This window comes from Chrysoperla carnea, chromosome 4 (assembly GCF_905475395.1).
Source record: "Chrysoperla carnea chromosome 4, inChrCarn1.1, whole genome shotgun sequence".
Taxonomy (NCBI): domain Eukaryota; kingdom Metazoa; phylum Arthropoda; class Insecta; order Neuroptera; family Chrysopidae; genus Chrysoperla; species Chrysoperla carnea.
The window spans coordinates 63542595-63569195 of NC_058340.1; the positions used below are offsets into that span (position 1 = coordinate 63542595).

At 28.2% G+C, this 26601-nt stretch overlaps 1 protein-coding gene across 1 annotated transcript in view; it reads left to right on the forward strand.

The window, feature by feature from the left end:
• Positions 1-26601, forward strand: part of LOC123298850 (lutropin-choriogonadotropic hormone receptor) — a 150672-nt gene that overhangs the window by 109805 nt on the left and 14266 nt on the right. The window contains exons 3-7 of the mRNA XM_044880945.1: positions 5772-5843; positions 22077-22148; positions 22431-22502; positions 22842-22985; positions 25781-25852. Of these exons, the coding sequence (XP_044736880.1) occupies positions 5772-5843; positions 22077-22148; positions 22431-22502; positions 22842-22985; positions 25781-25852 (432 nt within the window). The remainder of the gene's footprint in view (positions 1-5771; positions 5844-22076; positions 22149-22430; positions 22503-22841; positions 22986-25780; positions 25853-26601) is intronic.

Sequence of the window (26601 nt, forward strand, 5' to 3'; positions counted from 1 at the left end):
TTTGAAAAAGAAAACTTTCATATATTTTCGGTTTATAGTTTATTATTTATCAAAAGGTATAAACTTTTCATGCGGCTTTTGCTTTTTTTTCTTTGTTATTGTATAATATTGAAACATTTCGGTTAAAGACTTTATAAATGTTCCCATAGGACTAATAATATCGAAAAGAAAAAACGAATTTTTAAATGTATTTATTATTTATTAAATATTTAATCTTCAGAAAGAAAATTACTTTTTTCAACGAAATATCCCTATTTATATACAACGCTTATGGGATTAAATTAATCATAATAATTTATTATCTAAAAATTTTCTTCAACATTGTTCCTTGATCATAAATTTTCAATAATAAATCTTCAATAAAAAAAATCTTTTAGTGGTTGGTGCAGTAGAACATCGAAAAAATGTATGAATAATTTTTTAACCAATTTTGAGCACTCCTTTAGATTTCATTTTTTGAAAACCAGATATCCGTCAAAATGAAAAATACGGGGGCGATCGAAAACTTTCTGACCGGGTTAAAGAGAACGCCTCACATATAAAAGTTGTAAGAGATAAAAAAAATGTTGTAAAGCTAAGCCTAATTAAGTCACAGAACAGTCTCAGTAGGGGAGTCTATAAAAACGAATATTCTAGTGAACAAAATGCAAAAATCCTTTTGTCCGAAAAGATGCCTGGTGTCCGGTAACTTTTTTTAAAACGATTTTTGAATAATGAATTTCATAAATTTTCAAGTTGTCAGGAAAACGATATCCTTTTTTGTCTACTGTCGACCAAAACTATTTTGACATTTGTTATTCAAATATCTTCTTAATGGAATAATATAAAAAACCGATCAAATCCGTCAAATTGAAGCTTTCGGGAGTGATCAAAACCTCTCAAGGCTGCGTGAAAGAAAGGGCTCTCCAAATATTGTCGTAGGTAGACAATTTGAAAAGATCAAGCACAATGAAGCCATAAACTAATTTATAGAGGTGTATTTTTTCAATGAAGAAATTTGAATAAATTTTCAAAAATATTTCTAAAATTTCCAACCATAACTGATTATAAAAATAACCTCATAAACTTTCTAATGTTTGTAGACCATTTTCAAATGTAATTCATTGAATAAACAGATTTATAAAGAGGAAGAAAAAAAAACATCTTTATAGTACCAAAAAAGGAAATATAAAGTCCGAAAGATATCGAATATATGTAGAGAAAAACTTTTTCAATAGCACTTTAATATGACAAAATATAAAACGATGTATAGACTTTCCTTCGAGGCTTTGTAAGAGGAGCAAGGAATGGTAAGCGGTGTATGTAATATTGTTGTTGAAAATTTTATTCTATTTCTTACCATATAATTTATTGAAAAAAAAAACCCAGCCCACAACTTCCGTATTTGCTGTAATGTGACAAATTTTGCAAAGTCTTAGAAAAAAGACAAAGAAAATAAATTAGTTTTATTATTTAAATTGGCGCGCATTAAAAATATCGAGAAAATTGATAAAATTCTTAAAAAATAAAAATAAATACTACAATAAAGTCATAAATTTTTTTTGGAAAAAACAATATTTTCTAATTTTTTTGCTTAGGTCATATCAATTTTCACTCAATTGAATATTTATTTTTATGATAAAAATATCAGTATACTTAGTATTATAATATCTAAGAGCCGAATTCGCAGAAATTAGAAATAAAAAATTCGGTTTTGTTATGCACAGCTATTACATTTTGACGAAGCCTAAATCAGTTTTAACCCGCCAGCACCCGCGCTTTGAGCAATTTTCTCAGGCTGGATTTAAAACATAAACAACTATTTTTTTTTCAAATAGCGTATGTGGTTGAGAATTTTTCTATCTTCATATAATTTTGTATCTATTTTCGTATCATGAATTTTTCTGATTTTTCCAACCTATCTACAGATTTTTTAAATATTAAGTCCATCAAAAATTGTGAAAATTTCTCTCATCACGAGAGTAATTGTGTGATCAAAAAAAATATTAACTTTGGAAATTTTCGGGCCTGTTAATTAATTTAATTGAAAAGCCTTCCAGATTAACAATCATTTCCTTCCAGCTTACACCAAACTATTTATTTCTATTTCGTATTTTCGGTATTTTCGAATTTTTAGAAGGGTTGTCACTGAAATTTTGAATAAAAATTTGTTCTTTTGGGAGCCTCTCATTCTTGTGTGAAGAAGAAAAAAACCAAAATCTATACACTCCTGTCAAACATTTCATGAGTCTTGGAACAGTGTGTGAGTTTTCCAAAAAGCATAAAACCTATTTCTCCGAAAAACAACATCGATGTTGATTGAAAAAAAAGAAATGAAAATAACGATGATTTGAAACTAAATTAAATTCCATGATATTGTAAATTTTCTATTTTCTACTGGGAATAGAAAAATATCTCTCTATCTATATTTTCAGTTTATATGGAAGTGAAAACGATTGAAATATGTTTAAGTTGTTAACTTAATGGAAAATAACTATATTTTATCATTTTTACGTTTTCGCCTGGTTCTTCTCCTTATCACATTATTTTTATTATTATTTTAAGAAAATATAAAAAAAAATTTATAACAAACATAAAAACTTGACCGAGCACAAAAAGTGAGACAACTTTATACATGATGACTTTGGATTCGAAAATATATTTAAATTTTACATTCAATTGTAGAAAATTCTATGTTCATGTTATTTTTTGAATAGATTATTTTTCATGAATAAATTGAAGTTTATGGTAGTAAAATAGATGCGATACCATCTGAAATCATGACAGAATTCAATTCGAGAATATTAAATAGAAATTTGAATGGTGAAGTTACAAAGAATAGATATACAATACACAATGTGTAGCGGGCATCCTAACCACTGTACCTGCTTGTCCTAGCCATGATATGATGATAAAATTATTAAATAATTGTATTGTAAGCAGACTTGGATGTGTGTGCAAATTTTTAAGTTAATCGGGCTATTAGAAGTAGGTTAAAATTGACTTTTATGATTTTATAACAAGTGAAGTTTATATAAGTTAAATATTTATTTGACTTACAAGACTCACGTCTTGTGTGGTACCCTATCCTGTGACGCCCGAGTCTTTTTTTTCCACTCTAATTTTAGGTGCTTTTCATAGCTGTACGATTTTTCTTGATCAAGTAATGACCGATTTTGTGAGCGGTGATTAAATATGTCGAAACGTTCAAATATCTCAAAATATCTTCGAAAATATGCAAAATACTTATAGACAATTTATTTAAACAACGTAAAAATGATTCTCTAGAAAAATGATCCTAAGAAAATGTGTGCCATTTTTGGTAGGAATTGAACTATATGAAATTGAACGATTTAGCTAAAATTGTAAGGTTGCCGCTATGCTCATATCTCGAGAACGAAAAATCATTCGGCTATGAAACACTAATCAAGTTAGAGAATAAAAATAAGACTTTCTAAAGAGCAATTTTCTAAAAAATGTGTATGAAGCGTGCTTTGCGTCAGAACAAACATTCACCTTCCTTTCTTTTTACAAATAGTCTTGAATTTCTGATTTCCATGATAATATTTCGAGTCTTCAGTGTATATTGGAGTAGTTTGTTATGTATAGATTTTTCAAGTTGACTTATTTATCCAGAAAATTATTCTAAATTAACTGAAAAACATCAAACAAATTTTTTACAAACATTTAACTCATGTCTCGTTTTATCATAGTTTTTTGTGTAAAAATATTACATACCAAAAGTAAAATTTCTAGTAGAAATAAATAGAATAAAAAATTGTCCAAAAATGTAAATTTTATATCTAAATGTTTGTATATTTTTGTGAGTGTCTTGTATTTTTTTATTTGCAATAAATCTTTTATATTATAATGTCTTGAGAAATTGAAAACACATAATAATAAAAAAAATAAATTTTTTTATTTTTATTTTAATGGAAATTTTAATATCAAATTTAATAAAATTTTCGATTCATAATTTTACAATCAAAAATGATCATTCTTTGAATTACAACCACATGAAACACCCGTAATGAATTTATTTATGTACCGTTTAAATGCCATTTTGTAATTTTTAGAGTAGCGGTAAAAGTTTAAGCCTCTATTGTAAAAAGATATTATTGCTAATCAAATTTCCTTATGAGGACCCAAAGAGTTTTTATTCTCTGAACATGGTCAAAATTTTTTTAATTGTTCCTCATCGAAGCATTTTTGATAGACCTCAAACTTCGACTCACTTCGGCCATTTTTTTTTTGAGAACATTCGTATTTATAAGCACCGATTTAAGATTAGAGATCGAAAAAACTTTACTTAATATTTTTGATATAATGGTGTTATAACATTTAACTCTAACTACTGTTACCAAAAAGAAAGTCTCTTCCTTGTTCACTGGTGTTCTTTCCCTATTATATTACCCACATCGCTTTAGTTCATGAAAAGCATTGACTTTCCAAATGATAGTCTTCCACCTGTATTTTGCATATCAGCTGTCTTAACCCAAACCTTCTTACATGTTATCATTTCATCTCTTACTGGTCTTTCGCAGACTCTTTTCCCAGTTAGATCACTGCTGAAAATTACTGAAAGGTTATTTTAATGATTGGAGGCAGAGTTTCTGAGATATTGCAATGTTTGGTTCGATTTTAGTCCGTATCTCAAGAATTTTTCCACCAGTCATCAAATGCACCCGATTTTTGTACTTTTTGGGCCGAAATTATCTTGTATACTTGTTTACTTGAGTTTTATTGAAATTGGTCCCTTTGAAAAAATCGAGCAAATCGCAAATCAAATTTTTGTTTTGGAATTTGATGAAACTCAGTGGATGGGGTAATTTGCATCCAAAAAATAAAAATCAGGTTAATTTAATGATTGGACCTATAGAAAGTTGCAATGTCTGCGCGAGTATCATGGCCAAAACTTCATTTTCAAAAAGCTTGAGTTCCCCATCAAAAAATAAAAATCCACATAATTGTGAACAAAAGGGAGGATCAGTGAGGATTATAACGTGATAGTCTTTGTTTTTAAAAGAGAAATTTCCCAGCAAAGCGCGCATGCATCTGCTAGTAACTTTAAATAAATCACAAATTCCCAGCCAGAAATTTTTCTATAATGACGACAATAAAAAATTTACCACTAAAAACAATATAATTAAATTAAGGATGTTCCAGCATGGTATTTGCAGTTTCTATGTTAAAGCAATGGTACAATTTTTTTTTCGACAGAATTTAACGAAAAATTAAATTTAAGAATTTAATAATGCTTACTATTAATTCCCAAAGTTTCAAAAATTTTGACCGTTTAAAATGGGAAATAATTATGCCAACGTCCCAATTTCGATCAATTTACGTCAAAATTAATATCTCGAAAGTGAAAATTAATTTCTAAATTTTTTTTTTAGAATTGTATTGTATAAACATTTTTTTCTACTTTTTCTTCAATATATAATAATATCATAAAAAATAGTTGGAGAGACCGGACATTTTACATGCTTTAAATGGGACATGACCCTCAAAATCGCGAACTTTGTCTTTAAATATCTCGCGATCTAAACGGTCAAAAATTATGAAATTTTAGGAATTCATAAATAAAGCTATTATAAACCCGAGAAAAAAAATTCAGCCAAATCTGTCGAAAAGTGATTTCATGCTGGTACTACCTTAAGTAAAATTACAGCTAATTCCAGATTGAATAATGATAAAACTAAATCTTTCTATTATTTAAGTATAATTGTACAAAATAAAAATTTTAATCGCTATAATAATTTATTATCTCATTTTCTCCTTCTTTGTTCCAGAGATTTAACTACTAATAATATAACTACAATTGTGGAACGAGCATTTCAAGACACACCAGAATTAGAAGATTTGTAAGTAACAAAAAATATTTCTTTCTTTTTTAATTTTATCTTAGTCTTATTTTAAGTTTTATCGATCCTTATTCGTGATAGTTTTAGAATAATAAATTGTAATTTTTTCTCACGTAATAAATTTTAATAAAACCGATATTAGAACATTCACTTAATATCAATAAATGTTCGATATATGTTAGAAATAGAACATTTTATATAGTTTTTTTATAGAAATCGTATGAAATTGAATTTCTTGGTAGAATTCAATTTGACTAAAATGCCAAAAAAAAGTAATGCCTAGCAGTAATTTTGTCAAGCTATTAGCTCAGTTGGTTAAGGCGTAACCAATTCTGTCCGCGGTATGCATAGGGTAGCTTGTTCGATTCCCGCCGTCGCAACAAAATTAATTTAATTAATAGTTGTGATGGGCTGGTGTAGTGCATGGTATATGCATGAAGGAGATGCACTAAGCCTCTGAAATTGAGGAGCTGAAAAATTAAATTATCAGCGGAAAGGTGGTAAAGCACATATAGGATATCACAATGGGCTCTATAGCCAAAACTTCGTGGACAGCCAATATAACGTAACCTAACCTAACCACTGCCTTACTGAGCTGAGAGATGTCTTGCTGATAACATATAAGTTTTGCTACCAAAATTTTTTCCAAATGTGTTCAAAGCTCCCACTCAGGCATGTATTAACAAGTGGAACCATCGCAGATTGCCACATTTATACATTCCAAATCATCGGAGATTCTCAAATTATTAACTGCATTCTAGTTAATCTTCCCCGAATGGGCGAAGACACACATATTTAAAGAATATAAGTTATACTTATAATGGCAAACAAACTCGTAGAATATAAGACGAATGTGTGGTAATAGACACGTAGCAAAATATTTTTAAATTGAATGAAATAAATATGTCTAGTCCAATGGTAATGAGATTAAATTCATAATACTTAATCAATGAAACATGAATCTAAATCACTTCACCCTAGCTAGCATGTTGGTTTTAGTGAGTAAGCGAGTAAAGTGCTTGCTCATATCACACTAAAATGTGCATATAGAATTCTTATTTAGAACCTCCTCCATTTACATTATAAAATCATAATAAATCTAGCTGCATGTGTGCACATATACAAACATTCTAATATTTCTAATCTAAATAATCTTCGTTCTATCAAACTCCAATACAAAAAAATTTTTAAAAATCTTTAAAAATTCAAATTTGTGGATTTTTTTCATGATATAACTTTAATGAAAAGATTGTGCAAGGAATTTGATGTCAAACTGCTCAAAACTTATATTAAAACATCATTTTACTTTACTATAAACTTCTTTAAATTTTATTGGTATCAGAATTTTTTGTGATTTTACTGAAACCAATAAATATGACTTAAAAATTTAAAAAGGTATTTTTCGCTGTTTTTATATTATTAAGGTAGTACGAGCGCCAAGGCAAATTTGGGCTTGTGGGTGAAATTATTTGTTCCTTATTTTCAACTTTGATAATGAATTTTGTTTTAACTTCATGAATGTAGACAAAAAATAAAAAAAAAACTTTTTTAATGTACTCTTACATAATTAATCATAAATTAATCGAGCACAACGGGGTTTTTTTTAATAGTGATCATGGTTCAATTAAGTCCATCTTCTCATGGCAAGAACTGGGCAATGACAGGGAAGATGAGACATTGTCTCCTCCCCTCACCACTGTGACAGCTCCTGCAGTAGTCATGATACACTGCCAGGCCCAGGCGTTCAGCATGCCTGTCACCTAACCAGTGTCCTGTAATAACCGCAACAACTTTGCTAATAGAGGCCTTTGGAAGTGATATAAGATCTTTGGAACGCCTACGAATATACTCAGACCATATCGGTCTTGAAGTACCACAAGTACGTTCCTCCTTTCATCTAAGATTGGCCTTTTTTAAGATATCCTCTTTGAGGAGCAATTTGCAATTCACAAATGGAACTCCCGGATACGGCAGTCCTGTGCTACCTTTGATGTCAAGCATTAAAAAATGTAAAATTGAATACATTTATAAGACTTAAACCATACAGAAGGCGTACATATAAATATACCGTATAAATATATTTTATTAATATATGATTATTCGTATAATATGAGAGTACAACGGAATATAATATATTTTATTTGTATGTAACACCATAATAACTCTAATGCATAAGCGAACACAGGACAGACACACACCAAGTTTGTTCTTTTTAGGTCGGTGTAGTACAAACTAAATGTAAATGGGAAAAGATAATCTTATTACATTTTTATATCAATGTATTTCTTTTACTTACACTTAATGAACTACACCGACCTAAAAAGAACAAATGATACTGTGTTATAGCACAGTATAGTATTTGACAACGGTGTCAAGGCAAATAAAATTAATATTTAAATTTTAAAAATATCCACTTATCTAATACAGGCATATCTTAACATCTATAGTAATAATAATAATAATAATATTTAGTATTTTTTTATTTAAAAAATTAGTAATATTTGTTTATTTATAAAATATTATGTTAAATTTAATTGAAATTCAAATATTTTGTTTATAAATAAATAGAGAATAAGTTTAACTATAAAAATAAATAATTGTAAAATAATATAACTATTTATTTTATTATTAAAAAAAATAATAAACTATGTATTTTATATTTAAAAAAATGTTTTAAGATTTAAAATTTTTATATCTCAGAAACTCTGCATCCAATCGCTAAATTAACCTGATTTTTATACTAATCAAAATTACCCCATCCACCGAGTTTCATCAAATTCCTAAACGAAAATTTTTTTTTCGTTTTTTTCGATTTTTCAAAGTGTTACCCCTTAAAAAAATTGCAAAAATCCGAGAAATTTTTTGTATCTCCAATTTCGATAAAACTCAGTAAGTATATTAGGTAATTTTGATCCAAAAAGTACAAAAATCAGGTGTATTTTATGACTGATCGAATAGTTTTTAATATACGGACTAAAATCGATCCAAATATTGCTATATCTCAGAAACTCTGCACCCAATCATTAAATTAGCCTGATTTTTATACTTTTTGTATCATAATTACCCCATCCACCGAGTTTCATCAAATTCCAAAACAATTCATATACTTAACTTAAGATAAAACTCAATTATTTCAATTAATTTTACATGATGCGAATTACCATTTTTCTAATTTGAAGAGTGGTTTTCTTTATTCACTGAAAAGTTCAAGATGTAAGAAAATTCTGAACATGGTGGTTTTTCTTTTTTTTGTATATGTCATAGATGATTTCTTTACTCTCAGAAAAAGATCATTCATGTATTTTATCCACACAAAAAATTTACGACCGACTGCCCGAACAGTACATAGACTTAAAAAGAAAATTCACCAGTGTACCGCTATTCATCATTTTTGTAAATATAATAAATTTTTCCCAAAAAATATTTTCTACTAGAACCGTTTTATTTATTTTTTGTAATATGCAAACGTTTTCTTATCATTTACGTATATCCTGAAATAAATACAAAATATATGTACTACGAAAAACCTTATTTTCCAACCCACCCACGCGTTCCAAAGATACACACACAGACACACATATACTACTGATAAAAGGAATATAAAAAAACTAACAAACAAATATCTTTTCAGTATCATTTGCTACCAGAATCCAAAATTAACTATTTTATACATTGAGAACAGAATATTACCAGATAACAATAACAAAAAACTGTAAAGTATGAAGTAGACCACAAAGTATGTGGGTATCGTAAGAATTACAGTGCATTAAATAAAGAATATGACTATCCGAGGATCTAATCTTAAGGTAACTAAAAACGCGATGTTAAAAATACTTTTAATTAAAAGCAAAAAATAAATTGGCATTACATAGTAGTCCCCAGAGGGAGAAAAAACATTAAAAAAAAGGTCTTGTTAGCCTTTATAGATTATTCTTCGAACATGTACTGCAGCTTATGTTGGAACGATTATCTACATAGATAAATGATGTGTTTTATCTACTTTTCAGATTCTGTTTATCCAGTTTTTGCCAGTTTTTTTATTATTATTAAGAAACGGCTTAACTAATTCTCTTTCGGTTCTTAAATACGCGATTACGCGTCGAATAAGCTCAGTCACGTGTTAATGTCATAACTAGTTCGCGAGATAATCGAGGCGAAAGAATCCGAACGAACATACGCACATACTTACATACACACACACACAGACATTGAAAAGGTTTGATTCGGATATTGCGACCTTGAAACCGCGGAAATATGTAAAACTGGAGATTTTCAAAATTAACCCCATTACATTAACTTCCTCTGGGAAGTTAACAAGCTTAGTTTTGTTTGCGATAATTAAGCGGACGTTATGAAAACACCCAAATATCGATTTTGTCATATAGCTAAATGTCCAAGAATAAGTCACATAACAAATATGAAATTGAAAACAATTTCGTTTATTTTCTTGTAAAAATGAAGAAATTTGACTCAAATTAGAGAATATGGATGCCTTCTTGTTGCTTTAATAAAAGCTCATTCATGTAACAAACAGCAAAGAAAAATTATTTTTCGGATAACTATAAAAACAACCAAGGTAAAAGGTAAAATTAGAAGCTTAAAATGCTTATATCATCCATATTTCTTAACCGACTTTAATTTTAGTTCCACTTTTTATCATTTCTTTTACGGTATTTTCATATATTGTTATACCCATATACTTCATGCATATACCATGTTATGGACAATCCTCTGTATTCACCCATTTTATGATACGGTACACTAAAAAAAAAACCGTCCATATAACGCTTTTAGTATCGTTAAAACAACAGACATGACTATAAAATACCTTTTGGCTTTTTTTTTATCACCCTTGATCATAAAAGTAAATATCTCTCCAATAATGACCATTGAATTGGGTTTTAAATTTAAGTATCATTTCTTGTAAATAAAATAACAACTAGACGAAAAACAGTGTATTTTTATTATATAAAATATCTACTTACTTACTTACCCTTAAACTAAAATGGGGAGCAAAGTAGCCAGAATAACTTCAGAACAGACAGAGAGCCAGCAGTGTTTTTATTAAATTGTTATATTTATTTATTTTTCAATTTACGAAGTAAATAAAATAATAATTTAATGTAACGAACGTTGTTATTCGGATAATAAAAAATGTTTTTTATTATTAATCAAACACAAAATATTGTGAAATTAGAGTTATTTTAAACAGCAGTAAATCGGTTCTCTAACGTACAGGGTTTGCAAGTAAACATCTAGGCGGAAATTTAACCGCTGATCTAACAAAATTTAACTTTATGACGTCATCAGAATCCAAAAAATTTAATTTTGGTCGATCACATCCAAATTTTATCCAATTTTGATAAACCAAGAATGAAATCCTTCTATAATTGGGTCATACTTTTCAAATTTGAGATTAAAACTAACCTAGTTCTAATAGGTTTCAAGAATGTGGAGTCCTAGTCCCAGAATTGAACACATAAGTGATAGGTAGCAAAAAATTGACTTCACAGTTGAAAAGAATGACCCAAAATTAGTGGGTTTCAAAAAAAATTCCAATAATATCAGATCAAATTTACCGGTGTTATAAAAAAAAACAAAAAATTTTAATTTGCTCTATCACATCCAAATTTTATCCAATTTTAATAGATAGTATGAAATTCTACTAAATTTGGGCCATACTTTTAAAATTTGTGATCAAAATTACCCGAGCTCGAATAGGTTTCAAGAATGGGGTGTCCTGGTACTGGAATTAAGCACATTAGTGATAGCTAGCGAAAAATTGGAAAAATGAAATTGTAAAAAGTGTATGAAAACAGTATCCTAAATATCTAATGCTAGAAAAAGCTGAAACATCGGGGAATTTTGATATTTGATCAAAAAATTGAATACATGTGCTCTGTAAGATGAATTTTTAGTGCCTAGGTATACCTAATTATGACCTGCCTATACCTAATGAAGATCCACCATTTTCCGAACGAAATGACCTGGCAAACCTGACAGTGATTAACGTTGCTTTAATAACCATCACCTAATCGAATCAGATTAAAATATCAATAAATAAAAATACCTTGTAATATCTCTTGTAAACTTTTAAACTAACATATTTATTGTTTTTGTTTTTCAAATTGTTTGTTTATAAATATTTTTTTAATTAGAATAAATTCCATTTTTTTTACAACATGTTGTGTCAATAACGTGTTCAGTGAATCTCACAAAGTCATTTAAACATAAAATGAATCTTATACCAATTATGTGATATTCGTTTGATCAAAAAACGTTTTTGTCATTTTGTTAATTAAAAGTTAATAGGTATAATAATATAAAGTTCATTTATTTATTTTATATTATATATACACATAGTAAAAGCTCTTTTTATTATCGTCTAAGATCACATAGCAGTAACAAATACGTTATAAAAACACCGAAAATACATAGGTGAAACTTAATCGGAATATGAAAACTTCTCTAGGCTAATCAATTTTTATAAATTGCTATTTTTTAAGAGTTTTCGTGAATACACGAAGAGAAATTTTTTGTACTTGGTATTATTGAATCCAAAAAATTTAATTTTGTTCTATCACATCCAAATTTTGTCGAATTTTGATAAACCAAGTATGGAATTCTACTAAACTTAGGGCATACTGTTCATATTTGTGATCAAAATTAACCTTGCTCTAATAGGTTCCAAGAATGTGGAGTACTGGTCCCGAAATTAAGCATATAAGTGATAGCTAGCGAAAAAATGACATCACAGTGGAAAAGAATGACCCAAAATAGGCGGAATTCAAAAAAAATTAAAATAAGAACGGATCATATTTGCCTGTGTTATCAAAAAAATCGAATTTTTTAACAATATGACGTCATCAGAATCCAAAAAATTTTATTTTGCTTTATCACATCCAAATTTTATTCAATTTTGATAAACCAAGTATATAATACCACTAAATTTGGGTCATACTTTTCAAATTTGTGATCAAAATTAGATTTAATATATTTCAAGAATGTGGAGTCCTGGTTCCGGAATTATGCACATAAATGATAGCTAGCGAAAAACAGACATCGCAGCTGAAAAAATGATCCAAAATTAGTGGGTTTCAAAAAAAATTACAACAAAATCGGATCAAATTTGCCTTCAAAGGATAAACACGGCAACTTTTTTCGAGAGTACAGATCTCATTCCTCTCTTTTTGCTTATTAAGATCCTTCTAGTATCTGTCGTATTATTACATATTTGTTGTGCTGCAAAGGGCACTTGGACTATTAGTATTTACATTGTGTGTAGAATTGTTTACTAAAAACAAACATGTAAACCGTTTCCCCCGTTGAGGATTAAATTTATATTATTCCATCTAACGCATTTATATTATTATTACATTATGTACCTAAAAATTTACAGCTAGAAGTAACTAACAACATTCATAAAATAAAAAAAGTCATTTGGTATTAACATTACATGACTTCTGTACAAAAAAATATCTGAAACTCTTCAAATTTTTAGTATCTGCGTCGAAATTCGCATACTTTACTTCATAAATAGAACATACAATGATCCTATCTGGACCAGCGATATAATGTAACATTCTAGGCAGAAAATTCCATAAAGGTTATAAGATTCTATTTGCAATTAAGAAGATATTAGTTCGACTTATTTCCTGAACATCTCTCCGTTTCCACAGATTTTAAACTCCTTGGTGTATAAAAAATAATTGACTTACTTCTGCAATCATATATCTATGAAAATAATACTTAATAATGTCATTTTTACTGGAAATAGCTAAAATAAATGAAAGCTAATCTCATCAATCAAATTAATCTGCAACAAAAAATTGTATGAAAAATACTTCTTTTTCAAAAATATGCTGGAGTCCTCTTTTATATGGAGGTACTAGATTACGTGTCTCAAATATCCTTATTTAAAACAGATCTTGGCCATAATGATATAAAATTTAAACTTACACTTTCTGTAAATTCCAAAAAGCAATAATTAAGAGAAAATTAATCAAAAGTCTCTCAGAAAGGAATAATCTTTAGATTATGAATCATTAATTTTTTGAAAAGTCAATTTCCTCATACACCTGAGCTTGTATATGAAGGTAAAAGAAGAATATAAGATAAAAAGTTTTTAATAATGTCAAAAGAGTACCTAATTAAAAGTTTTATTTGAGTATATTAGGTAATTACAAATTCTAATTATTGTATAAATATTTTTTTTTGTGTTTGCTTATTGTAGAGTCCAAAAACCAATGCCGTATTTTCTAGAAATAACTACACTTTTATTGGAGTATACTTGAACTAAAATGTTTATAACGTAAAACGCAAATAATATAAAAAATCTTCAATAAGAAACAGATAACTGACAAATAAAACAGTCTTAAAACAAGATATACGTACGGTACACTTTTATCAATCATCGAATAGGCAAGAATTGAAGAAATTGCTTATTGCAATACTCTTGCATCATACAATTAAATGCGCTCCCACCATATTTAAATCAAATTATTTTTGTTTTTTCATTTGAAGCAAAATTTTGTCGAATATGTAGTTATATATGTAATCAATATCTCTTGTAATCAATAACTTTCTGATTAAACTTTCCTACCACTTGCTAGCGTGAGCTAATTTTTAGCTGCTCAACTCTATAACAAAAATACAAACAACTTTAACCAAAAAAGTACTTATATATAATATATCATTGTTTTTGCAACGGGTTTTCTGTTTCCTATATGTGTATAATAAACATATAATCAATATTTAGGTCATTAGTAATTAACGTTGTCTTTAAGTAATAACATACACATCATACATGTAATTATCTAATTTATGTAATGTATATTGGTAAAACCTTTTAATGGCCTTTTTTTTTATCATTTAATAATTTATGTCACTTATCAATCAATTGTTTTGAGGGTTGCGTAAATAATATGTAATAAAATGTTTTAAATTTGATCAATAAAAAAAAAATAGAAGAAAAGTTTTTCGAAAACAAGTTGTACAAAAATTTTAGCCGCTAGGTCAACAAAATTTGTTTTTTTTTTTTTGCCACATTGATGCGAGAGACATTTCTTATAGTTTTTGAGGATGCTGAATTCGAATTCGAATTCAGAATTTCTCTAATACGTAAGGTTTTCAAAATATTTTTAGCTAAAAGAGGAAAACATTCATTTTTTTGTTATATTCGAAATTCCGTAACACCATTATATATTTCTTTTTTCATATGAAAATTTGAAAGACTTCCTTTTCTTTCCCTCTTCCTTTAAAATACTTTTTGAATCATTCCGATATCCATTTTGCTCTTCGAGAAATCATATCACATTTATTATAGTTAAAATACATATACACTGTATTGCTACTAATATAAATATTTATGTATAATTAATTAATTGTATACTTACCTATTCTATTTCTTGGAAGAAGATTTTGGAAAAATTCAAAAAGGCTTTTGAGGGGGAATTGATGGTATTTTCTAATGGCGTAAATTTTTTCGTGAGAAAAAACTATTAACCGGTGAAATATGACCTCGAATTACGAAGAAGAACAAGTCTTTTCCATGTTAAAGGACGAATTTCTCGATAACGTGACGTGATGAAGCAATTTTGCGCTCAGATTCATATTCAGCAAGTCAAGTACTTTTCAAAAAGTAAAGTCATGCTTCTGTGCCAAAATTGTGTTGACCAGTGTAATTTTTTCAGAATCATGGGAACCGTTTTTTAAAATCATGTTTCGAGGAAAGCGTTTAAAGTTTCTCTCAAGAGTGATTGTTATTATGAGAAATCGGCGAGTATCTATTATTTCAAAAGATTAAGCCTTTTAAGTTCGAACAATAAGAATAATACAAAATCCTTTATACGTCCTAACAGAATGTGTTTATTACACACAAAAAGAAAACGAATTATATTAGTTTGTTCAAAATTTTTATTTTATTTCTTTAATGTACTTACAGACTGTTTCAAAAATTCTGACATGGTAACGTTCGTGTTTATATTCAACAGCTTTGAAACTTTTCGACAAATTTCATGACAACTTTCATAACTATACTTTCATTTTTCTTACTTTATGAATATTATCAAAGCTCTTAGGTCATTTAGTATGATGCATTTTGTTCCATTTCTTACTTCGTGTTCTGTATCCAATTATCCCGCTTCCATAAATAAATCCGTTCATTTCTGTATCTTGGAGGTGTAAACTCAAAGACGAAAAGAGTTGTTGTACTGAAATTTTAGTAACATGTTTTATAGCAATATTGACTTTGAGCTCGTGAAGTGAAGAAAATTGGGGCATAACTTCAGCCAGAAAAATATATCTTTGTATTAATTTCTACCAAAATCTTTTCTACTAAAATATTAAGTTGAACCGTTCAGAAATTTTTGAATCCCTAGTACATTTATTGTATAAATAGCAATAGTAAAATAGCATTCAAAATCATTTTCTATCTTCTATGTGTCATAACAAAGAATAATAACAATCTATAGAAGACAAGAAAATACAGGCCTTATTTTTTAGTATTATTTTCTCCAATATATTTTAACTGACTTATTTATAAAAGAAAAATGTTTATTTATACAATATGAAGCAAGAACAAAGATATATTTGCTATCCTTTTATAATTAAATTTGTTTTAACCATACTCCTAAAAAATCAGGGCTCTTTGATTTAAAATTTTTATCAAATATTTCGTTATTTACGTACAACATACATGAAAGATTTTTGCATTTTAAAAATGAAGATAACTTCTTTATTACAATTGATCTAAAACAAAGTTATATTAAATTCCAACTTAATTGGTGTCTTTTAGGTCGATTTATGTTGGACTTAGAGCTATGTTGGGTTAAGTTTTATGACGAAGTTTCACTTCTGCTTTTTATTTGTCGAAAATTGAGAGTTAAAGAAGAAATTTTCATTAGAAATAAGTGCTATTTCCAAGGCAGCTTAGTTCTAGTCAAAAGTTCTATAAAGATTTTTGATATTTTGTAAATATTTCGAATTTTTTAAATTTTTACACTAGGTACTCAATTTAAAGATTGTTTTTTTTAGAGATTCAAATCTTGGTGTTGGAAATATTATTTTATTTGATACCGATTTGAAATCAAATCTTTGCTTTGCGTCTAGTTTGGATTAAGGAAAACTGGATTTTGGAAAACTATGGATTAAGGTAGTTTTGATCATGCCGATAAAAAGTTTTTATGGACTTAACTCTCGAAACCCCTTCCCTTCCGAGCCCTTCACGTAGGCATAACCGTTGAAGGACCATTCCTCGGAAGGGAAGAGTTTTTAGGGAACCTAAAAGTCAATGTATTGTGTCCGGAGTCCTTCATCTTTCCTATAAAGCCAGTTTCATTGATATTAAAAATATTTTTCATTATTTTATTTTAATTTGAAGTTGTGAACCAAAAAGTTGTGAAATAAAAATCACCCGTTATTTTACCTACTTTTCGAAATCCGAACACCAGACTACATGATACACTGTGTACATTATTTATTCTATCCGTAAACTTTATTGGTGTGTTTTTCATGTCTTTTTCTTTAGTTTACTAATAATGCTCCATTTTCATTTTTAGATACATTTCTATGGAATCGATCATAATATATAATATCTACAATTTGACTCCTTAAATATATCGTATTTGTCTTTATTGTGTCGTTTTATTTTTCTAACTTTTTTTTCGTCTGTTTTGTTATTTTCATATTAATAGTGGAGTAAATGTGGAATGTTATCAAGTCAAAGTTAATGATTTTATGTCAGAAATATTGAAGAATATTAAAAATTTATAAGGTTATCGATCTTAAGTCGTTAGTTTCATTGTAGTTTGCCTGGTCGCATAACTAGACTTTTTCGCAACGAGAAAAACTTTTGCATAGCCGAAAAACTAAGTTTATTGTATGAAAATCAAGTTGGTTTGAGATGCTTTCCGTTCCTTGATTGTTATAAAAATGCTAAACATGATTAGAAATCTCCTTAAGCGTTTCTATGATTACGTGTTCGGATACAATTATAGTAGAGTCAAAAAGATACCATCAATACTCTGAGACCTCTATGATGGCCTCTATTAGTCTTCCAGCAGCTTTCTTATTGCCCACTTCTCTTAAACTGAATAAAATAATGCTAGATCTGTTATGCGATCCGTTTCAAGATCAATGTTTACACAAAATTCCCTTCGAGAATTCTTTTTTCCAATTCCTTATTAGACTTTGACATTTTTATTTGCTGATTTTCCCAAGTCCTTTTTATTTATCCCTTCGTTATAAAAGAGGGTGTCATGGTATCATCTATTCAGATTTCCACGTCTCCACGGAGCATCTTTAGAACCGATTTCACACACAATTAAAATCTGCGGAAGTTATTGCCTGTAGGATTGCCTTGCTAGGATTTCAGTACAAAATTGAATGACGTGGAAAAATAAAACTTGCTCATTTATAGATATCTTGTAACTTTGAATAAAAAAGAACAACAAATTTGAAACAATTGTTCGTTTGGATTCAAAATAAAAATATGATATCTTTGTAGGTTTAAACCAATGATAATTTTTCTAACACTACTTTTACCTAAGGTTACTCCACTATACAGACATATAGACTTGTATTTTCAAAACTAATTATGTCTGGATAAAAATAATAAAAAATATTTTTGTGTATAATATTTGGGAATATATATGAAAAAACAAAACCATAATAATTTATAGCCTATTTTGTATGAATCATATATAAAAATATTCGGAATCGAAAATGAACGATTTTTTCTTCAATATTCTACTTTTAAAAAAAGATAAAAAATATTTATTCAGCGCCCAATTTAAGCCTGTTCATCATTTTCTGTTTTACTGTTTGTCGCATGACAAAATGTTTTTCCGAATAACAAAAAACTAATTTTCAACAGTTTCTAGCTTACACACACACTCACCCCATACTGAGAAATTAAAAAATTTTAGGCGTAATCATACTCAAATAAGGAATTCCACATGTGTTCGAATTTCGATTACAATACAATTTCAATTATTGAATGTTAGAATCGAATAATCCTGTATAGAAATGTTTTAACGTTTGATAATTTTTTTTCTGTTCTGATAAGTTGATTAAGGTTTGATGCGATAAAAGTAATGACATTTATGTGGAATATAGATAGAGATATCTAGCGTTGATGTGGATAAATGAGTTACAATTTATTACTTGTTCATTATTTCAGTACAGAATTCGAAATGATTCATTATTAAATGAACAGAAAGTTTATTAGTTTACATATTATGTAGTCATTGTCATGTACAATTTAAATGAATGAAATTGAAGCCGTCTTACTGTAAAATAAGCAATACTTACTTTATTTATTAGTCAAGCTATGTAATTTGATGGTATCAGCCTTCTAGATATCATCAAATTTCGATTTTCTTAGGTAATAACTATCTAAACCAGCTTCAAAAAGCAAATTTTAAAGCTATTGCCATTCCCAAAACTTTTGTGTCTTGTTTCTCATAGCAACAACGCTGTTATTAAGTGACATTATCACTTAGTTCCTTCTATCAGCTGCCTTAGCTTCATAATAAAAACCTCGTATCGAAGAAAAAACGTATAGGTCTTAGTATCCAAGAAAGAAGTGAAACTTCACTCGCTTTATATTAAAACAAAATTTATATAAATTATAAATATTTATGATTGATTATGTAAAATGGCAACAAAGTGTCATCTGTAAAAAGTAAATAGAACTATTGTTAAATTTTAGTACGCGGACGCTATCTGTAAATCAGACATTGAACTATTTTTTTAATTTTAGAACACGAGCGTCACCTGTGAATGAGAAATGAAGGTAAATCAAACTCAATTATCGTTGCATTCCATTGTGATGATGCACTCTCTGATTATTGTTTTTTAGTGGTGCGCATAAAGAAGTTTCACTTTAAAAACCTTCTTTTTTTTTTAAATCGTAGAAAACCTTTAGATTATTTTTATCGAATTCAGTTGTTTTGAACGACAGTGTACTTGTATTGGTCAGCAAAATAGCCAATGTGGACGAATACTTAAAGTACTCATTAGCACAGTTAACAGTAACACAATTCGTTTTAAATTATCGTAATTATTCAATTTATCGAATTATTTTGAGCATCATTTCAAATGACATTTTACCAAATTTACATACCAAATACCACCGCATTATTTACCAGAATACGGTATGATGATAAAATTAATGTTTGATTAGCGTTGGCCAATTGAACCCGATTGTTTTATAATCTGCTGTTCAATAATTTCACAAACCTCAGCCAAATTTTATATCCAGCCTGGAGGTCCATTCGCAATAAAGCAATGGAGGCCCCTTATCCCCAAATTATTTTCCAATAATAATATTTCGCTGCGAAAAAAAGATCATAATATCAAAAGAAGATTTTTTCACTCTGCACCGATTACGGAGAACGCCGGGTATTTCAGCTACTTAGTTCTTATAAAACACTTTTATGTTTGATATTATAACATATAACATACAAACTAGCTTTTTATTATTAAAAAGCATTTCATCTGTCGAAATTAATGTGATTTATTACATATTATATGTAATTATATATATTAAGATTAAAATCTGACTTTAAAATATTTATTTTTTTGTATTTTTTATTTTATCATTAAAAATGTAATTTAATAACAAATACATTAAACATAATTTATATTAATATATTAATCTTCTTGTAAAATATACACTAAAAGGTACAAAAAATTAGCCAAATAAAATTTATCATAAACTTCCTTATTTTTGAATTAACTAAAATTCTCGATTTTTTGCAATATTTTTAAGGGCAAAAAAAATTTTTTGGTGTTTTGATAAAACTCGGTAGATGGGGTAATTTTTACCCAAAAAGTATAAAAATCAGGATCATTTAATGGTTGCGGATGCAGAGTTTCTGAGATAACGCAATATTGGGATCGATTTTAGTCCGTATCTCAAAAACTATTCGACCAGTCATCAAATGCACCCGATTTTTGTACTTTTTGGGTCAAAATTACCTCATATACTGAGTTTTATCGAATTTGGATATTTAAAAAAAATTATCGATTTTTTGCAATTTGTTTAAGGGGTACCCCTTTGAAAAAATCGATAAAATCGAAAAAAAAATTTTGTTTTGGAATTTGATGAAACTCGGTGGATGGGATAATTTTGACCCAAAAAGTATAAAAATCTGGTTAATTTAATGATTGGATGCAGAGTTTCTGAGATAACGCAAATGCACCCGTTTTTTTTAAGTTTTGGGGTCAAAATTAGCTTATATACTGAGTTTTATCGAAATTGAAGAGAAAAAAGATTTCTCGATTTTTTGCAATTTTTCTCAGTTTTGTCTCATTTTCTTTGCCTCTCAGCATATAATAACTCGTCTCCAATAATATTATTTTCCACAATATAATTTTTATATCGCCATTATAATTATATTTTTGTAAAACAATATTGTAAATGTACCATAAATAATTTTTTTTAACGCCCAAAAATTTTATGTTGATAATTAGCTGAATGATTAACAATTCCAAGTGAAATTTTTAATGTTCTATGATCATGATTTATAGGATTTTTTTTATGACTACAATTATATTTGTGATATAGAAATTTTTTAGATTTGATATCTAAAATCGTTGTTTACATTTCTTTATAATTTTTTTTGTTTCGACGTCCCCAGATGTTGCAAAAATGTCATTTTTTTACTTCAATACTTCATATTATGACGCCACACATACATATCTTAACTAGGGACATTTTTTTATCGAATTTTATCAATTTTTTTAATCTAATTTTTGCAAAAATTATAACAAGTTTTGGTTTCAATTTTAAATAAATTGTATAAGAATCTTAACAATAGTTATTTTGATTCAAAAACTACGAAAATCGAGTTTATTTGTCAATCCTTATTCAAGTACGAGCTCATTGGATCTTAAATTTATGCCCTGGTAATATCACCCTTACCCCAGAACTTTAATTAGGATTAGATTTAAACTACTGGCAAAGATATTTTCAAGGTAAAATTAGACCAAAATGATTTTTTCAATAAAAATTTAAAAAATATATATAAATTGGATTTCAAAGATTTTCTTAAAAAGAACCCCGTAAAAATATATAAAGCCAGGATTCCTACAGCTTTAATAAACTTTAGGATATTCCTGGACGACACTTCTTCATTTAACTTCACTGGTGCACTGAATTTAAATGCGAATTACTTTTTAATTAGGATTATAATCATTGTTAATATTTTATCTTTTCTTTTGTTCCAGAATATTATCTGAAAATAAAATAGAACATATACATCCCTATGGATTTATAGGAATACCAAAGTTAAAAAAATTGTGAGTATTCTTTAACAGTTTTACATTCTTATATACAGTTAATCATCGATAACTCGAACCTCAAGGAACATAGAAAGGCGTGATTATATTTTACTAACTTCTATGGGATTATATTTTGCTAACTACGACTTATGTAGACTTCTTTTTGAAATTCGAGTTACAGAGTATAAAGATACACTATCAATACTGAGAATTACGATTTAACGAAGTTCGAGTTATCGAAGTTCCACTGTTTAAGTGTTATATTATGTGTATATTAACATTTTTTTAATATTGTTACAGAGTATTTCAAAATTGTGGCCTGTTAAAAATTCCTGTTCTTCCTCTACGTTCACTTACAAAATTAGCAACATTGTAAGTTACTTATTTTCGTCATGGTGCATCTAAAACGTCTAAGTTTTTAGTAACAGACGTAAAATTTGACAGCCATTTCAGAATAGCTGGGAAAAGTGGCTGTTGTTAAGGCTGTTTCTAACAAATTTTTCCTCTGCAAAGTTTTTCATAGACTAGTATATTTCTCTTTTGGGGGACCTGGAAAACAGTTCTTAAAATTTTCATAGAGAGAAAATTTGTTAAACATGATCTAAGCAACTGCATCTCAAATCAGCCACTTTGAAATGACTGACCAATACTACACCAGACCCTTTGTTTGAGCTTTAATTGAATTTTCCCATTCATGTATTTTAATTTCAGGCAATTAGATCAAAATGAAATTAGTGAAATTGATGAAGACAGTTTTCTTAATATGGATTCACTTAGAAGTTTAAGACTTGACAATAATCAATTAAAACGTATTCCAACCGCTGCAATTAGTTCGCTTAAAAATTTAGAGGCCTTGTAAGTATATCTTTTTTAATTTTATATGCGATTCAAAAATTTTATTTTTCCCTTTTTGCTACAACATTTCTTTCAATTTCTTGGGGCAAAATGTTTTACATTTTCATAAGCTTAATCAGGCTATTTTCCCATTTGCAAAATCATTTATCAGGCTATCAAAATTTTAAAATTATTAACGAATTGCTTTCAAAATCAACGTTTTTTTTTTCATGGCATTCATCCTATCATTTTCGATTTTAAATCAGAAAAAATAATTTTCAAAAATTTTAAATAGAAGTTATAAAAAAATACTTTTGGAATTTTGAAAAAAACATTTGGATAAAATCCCTTTGGGTATCAAATGAGAGTGTTTAAGTTAAGACGTTAGCTTACTGTATTTTATACTAAATTAAGCAGATATATAATCGACAGTAAGCCAGTTTGACGTTCTATATTTCCAAAACGACCTGGAAATCATTCAACCCTGAGACAAGTGTGGCGCACAAATACTAGACCATTAAAATTTAAATTTCAACGATTTTCTTTCAGATAATTTCTATATTTTCAATAAAATTCATCGAAACGCAGGCGTTCGTTTATACCAAATGTTCAAAAAGTTACATTAAAGATTTTAATTATCTCAGAAATACAAAGTTTAAATTTTGGATGATTTCCTTAAATAATACTCCCCATTTTTGCTGTGACCTTCATTTACTTTTCAATAATTACGTAGTTCGACCTGTTAACGGGTCGTCATACTGTAACAAATTTTGTGTCAGTGTTTCCAACCCTGACTCGAGATATCGAGACTATGCGAACCCATAGTAGTCGGTAGACATTTACAGATGCTCTGTACATGAAAATTAATATGCTTTAGATTTTCTTATCAAAAACAATTTTCAAGATTAAAATGAGCAATTAATTTTAATTCGAATACCGATTTCGTATAAAATTATTAAGCGCGTTACATTTTCGAAATAGAATTTCATTACAATTTCTTCTATTTTACCTCTATATCAAGTAATTCTTAGTGTGAGCGTTTTCATTAAAAAATCGAGTTTTGAACAGGTCTTTACGTTAAACGGTTCGTCGTTTAACCAAATTTTTGGACATGTGAGGGCTTATAATTCCAATGAATATTGGCCGCTGCAGCCAATATGTCCTTGTAACCGATACTGCTACAGTTGATACATATGTTTTTATAGAGGAATTTGGTTAGGGCCTTTCATTTTTGTCGTGTAAAACCGGTTCGTCCTTATAACCGATTTACTGTATTTACCCATTTCTTTCAACTCCCTTACTCAACTTTTTATGTGTATAGAGGTTTGTAAGGCGTTCGCATCAAATTTTTTTTAATTAAATAGTTAAATTAATTAACTCAAACTCACAATATAATGTGTCTAATACTACAAGTTCCACAAGCAAGCTTTGAAAGTACACACATATAAGAGACGAACGATACTTTAATGGAATAAGTGAAGTGTATCGTACAAGAAAATTAATTTTATCAAGAATTTCTATACAAATACACACACAAACACACACACACATACGCACGAATTCACACCGGGTGTTTTTTTAATTTGGCATATACGTGAAACTCAAACAAGTGAAATTTACAAAATTTAAAAACCCCCCGACAAATGCGATTTATTCCTTGTTAACCGATTTTTTGGAAACTTAAGCTATAAAATGTTCTCAATCCAGTCGACTCGACCGTTTAGGGGCTACGATGCTATTGAGAAACACACAGACGCACAGATAAACCTTTTAAACTTATAACACTCCTTCTTAAATCAATATCAAAGTGATGGTCAAGGACATCAGATGAGATGAAAAGGATACTAAGAGAGCTATCATTTTTTGGGAACACTTTTTGGAAATATTTTAATTGAAATTGAAATATTTGAGTAGACTTTGTTCTTTTGAATTACCTAATTATTTTACCATTTCACTTTGCGAAATGAATTGAGCCAGGTTTATTTGACCATTCATTTCCATAGTATTTATTTATATGTTAAAATTATATGTCATGCCTTTTCCAAACTGAATCGATTTCGAAGATCATCGCTAATTTTTTGTTCATCTATCGATTACCAGTTATGAAGTAGAATGAACTTTTAATTGAGCTTGAAAACCTAAGCATTTTTATCGATAAAGTTTATTTTCAAAAACATCATGCTTGTCAACTTACTCAAGCGTATGTCAACTTAAAGAAAAACACCCTGTATACACAAAGAATAACAAACACAAGAAAAAATATATAAATTGAATAATTAAATCTTTCGATAAATACATATATATAACAACCACAAATTAGATTTTAGGGATTAATAGCTGCTCTATTTCTATTTATACACTATTTCTTGGTATCAATCACTTTCTGATGCAATAAATTACTAAATTAACGCAAAACCAAATGTTAAGACCTCGTAAATTTTTTGATTTTTGGGATTAAAACAGTAACCACCTGTCTAAAAATTAAAAAATTTCCATTGCAAAAATAGGTCGCCTTATATTTTGTACAATCCTTTAAATGATTACTTTTACCCACCCACCGTTTCCCGGGTAAGTTGAAATCGTTAATTAAAACTGAAACAAAAAAGTTTTCGATATTAGAAGTAAACATGTCACAGATTCTGAGAAAAAAGGACTTCTAAGAAATGAGATCAACTTTGGGGCAGAAGAAATGAGATAAACCATCAACTTTGGGGCGGTCCTGTACATTGTACACAACTTATGGAATTTATAATGTTTATTTATTTAAATAAGTGTATAAACCTTAAAACAAAATATTATTAATTGAAATATTTCAGGAATTTAGCAAGTAACAGCATCACAGTGATCACAGCAGATGCTTTCCCTGTTATGCAAAATTTAATTATTTTGTAAGTATTTTATATTAAAGTAAAAGATATTTTAATAAAATTATTGAATATAATATTATTCGGTAAGTACTATCGCAGACAAAAGTAATATATATTTCATGAAGAGGACTTTATTTCAGATCCAAACAAGACCTATGTATATTGAAAATCATGTTCTTCATCTTACTATCTTTATATCCTAAAATTCCTAAGAGTTATTATAGTGAAAACAATATGAAGCGAAAAGATGCGACAAAAATCGAATAAAGAATTCAAAATATACATGATTTTTAAACTTTAAAGGGGAAAAAAGTTAATTTTAAATCAATACAAGTGTGTTTTTAAATTAAATTAATATTTAATTAAAAACACACTTAAAATTCGAAAGTTTTTCCTTAAAAATTAAAAATTCTAAAATTTTTTTTTTTTTTTAATTTACAGTCAAATGAATTCAATATCTCATTTCCTGAAATTTACATTACTTTTGTCCGTGATAGTACGTACACACATTTACATTGGAACCGGAAACAAACTTTCATTTTCACAGAATTGCTAAAACCTTTTTAATTCATGCTTAAAAATAATTTAACTAACCAAATATTTGCTTCTACACATATAATTATCGCTTTTATATTATATTTTCTTTTCACAGCTTATAATGTTTTGAACAAAATAAAATCCCAAAAACCTTAAAGTTATTTCCGACAATATTTTTACATCAACGTAAATACTTTTTTACATTTACATATGAAATTCTTATTACGACAACT